The sequence below is a fragment of the Eurosta solidaginis genome, chromosome 4 (assembly GCF_040869045.1).
Source record: "Eurosta solidaginis isolate ZX-2024a chromosome 4, ASM4086904v1, whole genome shotgun sequence".
Lineage (NCBI taxonomy): Eukaryota > Metazoa > Arthropoda > Insecta > Diptera > Tephritidae > Eurosta > Eurosta solidaginis.
Window position 1 is genome coordinate 172,220,705 of NC_090322.1, and position 9,294 is coordinate 172,229,998.

At 37.3% G+C, this 9,294-nt stretch overlaps 1 protein-coding gene across 4 annotated transcripts in view; it reads left to right on the forward strand.

Annotated features, from left to right (window-relative positions):
• The window catches only part of LOC137250635 (transmembrane protein 185B), a 127,710-nt gene extending 119,222 nt beyond the window's left edge, over positions 1 to 8,488 (forward strand). For all 4 annotated transcript variants that reach the window (XM_067783781.1, XM_067783782.1, XM_067783780.1 and 1 more), the window contains 3 exons: positions 464 to 801; positions 875 to 1,005; positions 3,706 to 8,488. In XM_067783781.1, coding sequence (XP_067639882.1) covers positions 464 to 801; positions 875 to 1,005; positions 3,706 to 4,077 — 841 coding nt within the window. In that variant the 3' untranslated portion in view covers positions 4,078 to 8,488. The remainder of the gene's footprint in view (positions 1 to 463; positions 802 to 874; positions 1,006 to 3,705) is intronic.
• Positions 8,489 to 9,294: the final 806 nt, after the last annotated feature.

Here is a 9,294-nt window from a genome sequence, read left to right on the forward strand (position 1 = left end):
CCAATATACATCTTTTAAAAATGCGTTTTTCAGAAGTGATAAATTCGGCTTTATGTGAGGGCGATATTTCGGATCGCTGGAGTCGTTTAGTATCCTCAAAACCAATACTAAGAAGATTGATCTCAGTGTGCCGGGTTAACAGTTATGTGGAAAATTCGAGGTCATCTATCAAAAGATTTTTCGGAACACATCCCAAAGTGCCAAACTAGACAAGTTATGCTGGTTAGGTTGAACTGGCCGGTCCAAGAACACCACACATAGACTGAGTAAGTCTGTAGTGTTACAAGTTATGCTGAATAACAGTCATTCTGGTATTTATAATCAACTGTTAGCTCTGTTGCACATGACTGCCATTTACCTAAGTCCTCCAAAGTCTTCTCAGCTAGAATATCTAAAACTTAGCCTGCAATTGAGAACCAATATCAGATCTCAGCTTATAAGACTTATCTTACTTTTATTTCAGACTCGAAGGTGATTCATATACTCAATTTAAAGCTATGTTGATCTCGCTTTCTTTACACCTCATCTTGTTAATGTTTGAATTACTCGCCTGTGATAAACTCAGCTCAGGACGTCATTTATGGGTATTGGTGTTCATACCGCTCATTTTCGGTTCTGTAGCCAGCGTTGGCGCTTGTGTATGGGCAGTCAAGCATGATCGTTCGTTTGAATTGGAATTATTTTTAGCTGTTAATGCGCTGCAATTCGTTTCTTTGCCACTAAAATTAGATCAATTTGTATATTGGAATTGGGAGGTGGTGTTTGTGCCAATGTGGATTGTTATCTGCCTGAGTTTAGTTAGTAAGTTTTTTTGAAAAAATCTCAATGTATTTTTCTTAATTAGTGATGCTAATTTTTTTTTTTTTTTTTTTAGGTGTTCTCTATAATGTAATCTTCTGTGGTATTATGATGCGTACACCAGAAATATCGATACAACAAAAAAAAGCAGCATTGAATGCGGCTGTTGGAAATATTTGCACTGTGCTACCATTACTTTGTTTTCAGGTATGCAACACGCAGGGTAGTTTACGGCATAACGGGCCAATTAAACTTCCTTAACCCTAAAGCCATAGTCGTAAACATACCCATAACCATCTCCATTGCGAGCTACTAATAGTGCCATAACCTTAAAGATCTGACATTTTCATAAAAATGAGGAAAACGCAAAAAATTACAAATATATTGCACAAAAAATAAGTCTCTTAGTCAAAACGTATCCAAAACAATAAATAAAATATACAAAAAGTTAATAAATTCACCAACTCAAAAACGTTTAGGTTATGGATATGGCGAAAAACCAAAAAATAATTGGTTGGCTATGGTATGGTTATGGCTTTAGTGTTATGGTATGGCACCATTAATCGATTACATTGATTTCCATAAGGTTGTTTCGATCAGCTGTTTTATCTGGTTATGGATAAGTGACCATTAATTGGCCCTTAAATCAAACAGCATGAAAAGCCGGGACTCTTGTTGTAAGACATTGCATTAAGGATGCAAAATGTGTATGGTTATTAAGACCACAAACTACACTAATATACAGGTTTCAATCGAAATCGAACTAGATACCACATCCAAAATCTTGCCACAACCAGCAAAAGAGAGAAGCAAACAAAATTCACATTCCCACCGAAGCTTACCGAAGAAGTATCTGAAGGGACTTATTTTTGTTTGCGACAATTGGGTATGAAACCTAAATTGAATCTAAAAACGAAATAGGAATAGAATACGAAGTATCAAATATTAGCCTTTACCGGCGGCTTTATCCGTGCGAAACACAAAATTAATAAATTGTTCAACGGAAAATCTAAAAAGGGCCGGGATGATCCTGCAAGAAATACCACCATTATATCGAAAAATATTCTGAAATTATGCCGAGCTGATTCGGAGTTAGGCCCGAAATTATCATTAAACTCATTCCCAAATACTTGAGTAGTCCCGAAATTATGCCGAACGCAGCCCGGAATCAGTCCCGAAATTACCACAAAAGCATTCCAGACATGATTTTCATTCAACTCTGAACCGGTTACGAAATGATACGAGGATAGTCCCAAAAAAGTTCCGCAATGATCGCGAAACAGCATGAAAATGATCTCGAAACCGCATTTAAATGATCCCAACTCCTAGCGAAATCATCTGGCTCAGAACTAGACCTAAAGTACTAAATAAGAATCAGTTCTCAGTATCTAAATTTCCACTTTTCGGTAGACGATTTCTACCGCCATGTAAAATTTGCCAATTGAAGGCATGTAAGTGAGTTTAAAGTCGTACTAGTTGTTGCTGTTGTATTAACAGTGCTTCGCCCCATTCAATGGTCACGATCACTCAAGCATTGTCATCAAAATCCTCTAACGGGAGTCCAAGGAAACTGGGTGTTTCAACAGGGGCGGACCATAGGGAGATGGGTGTTAGAGGCGTCCACATTACAATTGAAAAGAGGGTTGGTGTCATGTGGGGACACATCACATGTAGGACATACATTACATATGTCGGGGTTGATTCTGGACAAGTAAGAGTTTAACCTGTTACAGTATCCAGAACGAAGTTGGGACAGGGTGACTCGTTTTTCCCTTGGTAGTATGCTTTCTTCTTCTGCAAGGGTGGGATATTGCATATTAATAACGGGGTTCACCGGGCGCGTCCTGACAAAGGCGTTTACCGATTCTGCGTGGATTTGGCTAAGGGTCTGCTTATGCTTGCCTGGATCCAACGGCAGTGTTGGAAGGTTCCGGATCTCGTCATAGTGCTTTAGCAGATGTTCCCTTAATCCCCGTGGAGGCGGTGCTAAATCAAGCAGTTGTTTGCTAGGATGTCCTGATTTGTGACAATTAAGCAAGAACTGTTTGTTCAGCATTTCATTGTGCTCTTTAATATTTATCTCTTTGGCCTCACTATGCAGATGGTGTTCGGGAGTCATAAGGAGACATCCGGTGGCAGTTGTGATTGCAGCATTTTGGCAGGCCCGTAGCCTTTTCCAGTGTGTATTTTTAAGACCAGGCGACCAGACTGGTGACGCGTAGCTCATGAGCGGCCGGCCAATTGCTTTGTACGTGGTTAGCAACGTTTCTTTATCTTTTCCCCATGTGCTGCCGGCAAGGACTAGTAATGATTCCGAATGCACTGATTAGACCTCATTTGTCAGAGTCAAAGTTATAGGGATTAAAAAAAGTTCCCTGGTGCGGAGCCCGAGGGGAGGGGTGTGACACTGCCCGCTTTTTGCGTGTACCCAGATGTATGTACCAAGTATACTTAGTCATTGGTCAAGGTGAATCAGCATACATCCTTTCAGTCAACGGCAAAGCCCACTTATCGTAAATCTCACGGTATGCTCGGGAGTAAAAATGCTTACTCCTTAATAAAAGCTTAACCATTTAAACGGTTTTGCCCGTCCAACAAGTCGGGCCTGTCGATTCTTCGTTAGGCTAACTGGCACCAATTAGTAACACCAAAGGAATGTAAATCGGTTTCTACCTGGTCCTTCCAGCGGCTTGGTGGCCGCCCTCTTCGATCGGTTTCAGTGCATAGGAAGGAAAGAAAGAGGTTTCTGGTATACACTGGCGAATTCGCTTCTGATATCTTTTTTGCTATAACTTTCAATTGAGGGTAAGCGGAATATAACGCTATGTTTGTAAGGCTCTAATGAGCAATAATAATGATCTATCCATTTCTTCATTCACATTTGCGATTAAAAATGTTCAATTGCAGGTGATTATTTGTGATAAACTGGAGGGAGAACTCAAGTTCCCTTACATCATTGTATTCAGCCCTCTCTTGGTATCGATCTTCGCATTGATTGTGTTAAGTTTTAGCGCGAAAGGCGGTAACAAATGGTGGTTTGGTATACGCAAATCTTTTAGTCAATTTCTGCTGTCAGCCATGCCATTTCTGCAAGAATATGGAAATATATCATATCATTCGGATCGTTCGTCGGCTGCACAATCGGTACCATTAGATGCCTCTACAAGTACGGTGCATTTGGGAGATTTTGATAAATATGATAAGAAAAGTAAAAAAGGCGCAAAGAATGATTGTATGAAACCGGTGGTACCAATCATAAGCATCGACATGCCTGATTAGAGCAAAAGTTACGAGCAAAAATCGATCTATCATTTCAGAGCAGATACGCTTAGGCTGGGTTATCAGCATGGACTGGCGTTAGTGCCACTCTTTCTTGGATTAGCGTTCGAATGCACAAAAGATTGGAGCATATATCCTGCGTTTGCGAATTCCTCCAACTTTTTTAACTACACTAAATTTTTCATCCTAAAAATATGCTAACTACATTTTTTTACATCTACAATCGAATTTGCTTCGACATTTCACAATTCATCTGCGTTAATACAGACTTCAGTCAAAATTTTTCTATGCTTAAAGGAACTGAAAACATATACACATATATGTACTTTTGAAATTTGTAAGTATATACATTAGAGTGGTCTTAAAAATTTGTTTTCGGCAAAAAGACTGTACCGCCCCCTCATATTATTCCTTTGTATGTAAGTAATAAATATCAAAACTCCTAGGCAGATTAGACCAGCTTAAGGCGTGACACACTCACACTGAAAATGCCCAAAACTGTTTTTTTTTTAATTTTCGAGAATAATGCCCGACAAAATCTTATAAAAAGTTGTAAATATGCGGTTTTACTTATAGTGTATTTATAACAAGAAAATGGAAAAGGAAAACAAATTTGTAAATGGGCGTCGCACTTCCCATTTTCCAATAAAGCATTTTCCAACGTTTCGAGAGACCAATTGACGCATCAAGCCAACATTATATTTCTCCCACATTGGTTAAGGACCACGCCTATTTTATAAACTTTTTTTTTTAAATAAAAGATCGCAGACCAGTGTAAAAAGCATTATCTTTGCGGAAAATATCTTTATATCAATCGTATTTTACTTTAAAAATACCATTATATCAAAAAATTTGAGTTTCACCCCTCCTTTTTCGACCAATCATTATTCTGCGTTTCGATAGCCATTAGGAAGAACAATTGAACTATTGTGAATAATGTTTATATCCTTATTTTTTATAAATATGAATATTTCTAATAAAATCTGCCAAAATACATTTAATAAACAAAAAACTGAAATTAAATGATATCTACGACAGCCCTCTACTTCTACTTAATTGGCGCTTAACCGCTGAAACGGTTATGTTCGTCCAACAAGGCGCGCCAATCGCTTCATTGCTCCGCCAACTGGCGCCAATTGGTCACACCAGTAGTGGAATTTTTAACGATATTTGCCATCGCTATATTTGCGAATCGATAACTATAACGATTTTGTTATTCAGTAACTATTTTGTATCGATATTTATTTATCGACGATCAGCTGTGTTGTTAAATAAACGGCAAGTAAATTGGCTGCGTTAAAAATCACAAAATTAATATTTTGGCAATTTTAGTTAAAAAAGAAAATTGGAACTTTAACTAAATACACAACTCAAACACGAAAAGCTGCTTTATTTATAAATCAAATGGCATTTGAGTACTTGGCATACGTTTTATCACAAGATGAAGAATTACTAAGGCCATCGCCAGTGGACAGACACCTTAGAGAAGTAGATAACCCATTCCACTTAAATGCAACGGAGTTTCGAAAGCTGTACCGACTAACCCCAGACTTGGCTCATGATATTATTCCTCAACTTGATGGTAAATTAAGAGGTACAAGAATAACTGCGATATCAACAGAGAAAAAATAAATTAATACCGCATTTACTTACCTTTTGTTAGAATAGGTAAAAACTTCACAATAATGGCTTTTAAAAGCAGTTAGTATACGTAATTTTTTTTTATTTTTGGGATTTCTTTTGTACTTTTCGCATTTTTTAGGTTTCGTTAAGCTGTGCTGCCACCTTTGTACTATTAAAACGAAATTTAAATGTCATATATTTCGAGTCGTTAAAACTAAGTTAGTGAATAGTACAATCGATAAGGCAAGCGACAAAATCGTTAATTAAAATCTCGACAAATCGCATCGTTATAAGTTAGTGAATTCCACTACAGGAGAGTTTAAATCGTTTTCCACCTGGTCTAGCCAGCGGAGAGCGGGCCTCCCTGTTGTTGTTGTTGTTGTTGTTGTAGCGGGCCTCCCTCTTCCTCTGCTTTAATAGGAGGGTTCATTCACATAACATGGCCTAGCCAGCGTAGCCACAGTGTTTTAATTCGCTGGACTATGTTGATGCCTGCGTAAAGCTCGTACAGCTCATAATTAAATCTTCTTCGGTACTCGCAATCGCCAACGCGTAGAGGTCCATAAATCTTTCGAAGAACTTTTCTCTCGAACACTCCCAGAGCCGCTTCATCTGCTGTTGTCATGGTCCATGCTTCTGCCTCATATAGCAGGACGGGTACGATAAGTGACTTGTATAGCATGATTTTCGTTTGCGGAGAGTGGACTTTACTTTTCAATTGTCTACCTAGTCCAAAGTAGCATTTATTGGCAAGAGTGATTCTTCGCTGGATTTCAGAGCTGATGTTGTTGTTAGTGTTAACGCTGGTTCCCAAAGATTCAAAGTATTTTACTATTTCGAAATTGTGGCTGCCAACAGTACCGTGCTTGACAAGGCGCATATGCGCTGACTATTTGATGAAATCAGATACCTCGTTTTGTTCTCATTCACCATCAAACCCATCAATTTGTTACTTTCTTGTCTTTAGTTTTGAAAGGCTGCCTTTAATAAACCTTCTTTTTCAAAAATAGATGCCTTAAGCCGTATGTTTTAAATGAAACACAACGGTAAAATCTGCCTATCACAACCCGTTTGTACAAAAATATCACGACCTCTGTTTCTCCAGTCTCCCAATGGTCGAGATCATTGCGGTGAGAACTGAGCGGGATACGGAGCTAGGAAACTCACTGGATGATGGCTAATATGTGTGAAGTGAGAAAGTTGGATCAAAAATAGAAATAAATGCTGTTAAGAATTAATCTGATGCAAGTTAGTGGTTTTTTAAAATTAATGGAGAACCATAATACAACATGAAAGAAGAACAAGAAAGGTTGTTAGGATGTAAACCAACATCATATACCCAGATAGAGATCTTTCGTACAGTTCTTTTAGTTCAGTTTTTTGGACATAAGTATCATCGAAAGAGGGGTGTTTATTTAATAATTTTGAGTCCTCTATAAGAAGTATTCCTCTTTATACAGGAAAAAAAGAGTTTCTTCACAGTAGATCAATTCTTCTTCATTGGTCAAAAGAGCTTGCCACACCCATTTAAAAATGTTTAAGTTACGTCAATCGATATTCGAGTTATGGCTCCAGAAACGGTAGCCAATGCATGATCAAATAAGACGCGGTGCCACGCGCGTTTCCAAAAATTGCTGCCATTCATTTAATTGGTATAAATACACTTTAGAAGAGAAATAGCGTATTAACAACTTTTTATAAGGTTTTGTCGGGCATGACTCTCGAAAATAACAAAATACCCGACTCTGGGCATTTCCAATGTAAATGCGCCACGCCTTAACCTTAAATTATCTAGCCAAGAGTTTGGAAATTAATTACCTACATACAAAGGAATAATTTGAATACCGCTTGTCCATAAACTTTTATTTCTTTCATACAAAATATGTCCATTCTAATACTGTTTTCACACAGACGGCTTGTTGAATAATAAAGGCAGTTTTCTACATTAAGACGCTTATTGAGCTCAATCTTCCCTACAAAATTCGAATCTATTATTATTTCATTAGTAGCTAATCGAATGCCTAATGAAGTCAAAAGCACAATGCAACTCTGTTGGCAGCGTTCCGCTTCGCTTTCCGCTTCTTAGTTTTCAAAGCAAATGTCATTATCTGCATGGCGGAACGATACAAGGTGGCCGCATCGAACAGCTGATTATAACCTTTTTTATTTGATTCGATACATCAACTACCGGCGCAGTACGATTTTGACATTTGTCCATCGAATTTACAAGTACATGGAATTTTTTTTGTTTGTAGGTATGTCACCATGCTCCCACCTTGTATCGTTCCGCCATGATTGTCTGTCTCATCCTTCATACTAATCGAGCAGTTACTTCTGTGTGAAAGCAAAAAATTTACGATTTCATTAGCAGGTGAAATGAGATCATTAAGTTTCTGTGTGAAAACAGTATAATATACATTCATAAGTTGGTATTAACTATGACGTAGCTTAAAGTAATTCTGAATTGCATAGCACATATTTAGGCGTGGATAATTAATTTTTCCTAAAATCTCATTTTGCATATCATTATTTGCCAATTTTATGTCAAGATTTGGTACTAATTTATAGAAACTACATTTTAGCAGTAATTTAGAATAAATCAAATATTTTAATATTGTTATTTTGTTGATACTAAGTTAGGTTAGGTACGTAATAACAAGGAAAATAATTTTTAATAAATTAAGATTTTTCGCCACATTTCATGGTATTGAAAAATGCAACATTCATAATCAGAAATTATGTACTAAATCTATGTAAATACATACATGTAAACATTAAATTAAACAAATCTTTTTCTTTTATTTGTATGTAATTAAAAAAATTTTACCAAATTAAATATTCGCAGCATAGAGTATCCGCCTAGCGCATGCACCTGTGGGCGAAATCCCACCCACCGAGGCTGAAGAGTGAATCGCGAATTTCTCTCAATTATACTATGTTATGATTTTCAATTCCTTCCAGATACGTAATGGAGTTTCGCGTTAAATCAAAGTGGGCGTATGGCATGGTGACAAAGTTCTATAGGCAGTGGGTGGCTAGATGGCCTCGAAGGTTTAATTTGGTCATGTTAATCGTTTCCGAGATGGTCGGGCTAGTACCTTAATGATGCTTTGATACCGGAACGTACCGGATCTATATTCGACGAAGGATTATCAACATCGATAACACTCCCCAAAACCTTCGGCGAGTGTCTTTATTGTTAAAACAAAAACAACAAAGTTCTTTTCGAGCATTAGGAATATTTACATAAACAAACAATTTCAGATTTATAGCCCAATTTGGACGCCATTATTATGAAACTGATTTGTATAAAAAGAGTCGAAAGTTGGGTTAGGGCATATTCGAAGGTCTAGTAGAGGTTCACTACTCTACCATACGCCACCTTTATTTTACTTCAAATCTCATTTTCCTAACAATGACGCCCAACGTGGGCGTGGATGTCTTTTTTGATGTTAATGTGACTATTGGTAAGACAAAAAACTATTCTACGGGCTTTTGGAGGCTTGTCGGAAAATTGTTTGAGATAAATAAAAAGTTATATAAAAAGATTTTGATAGCGTATTAGCAGAATTTTTATTATTTATTGTTTCCTGG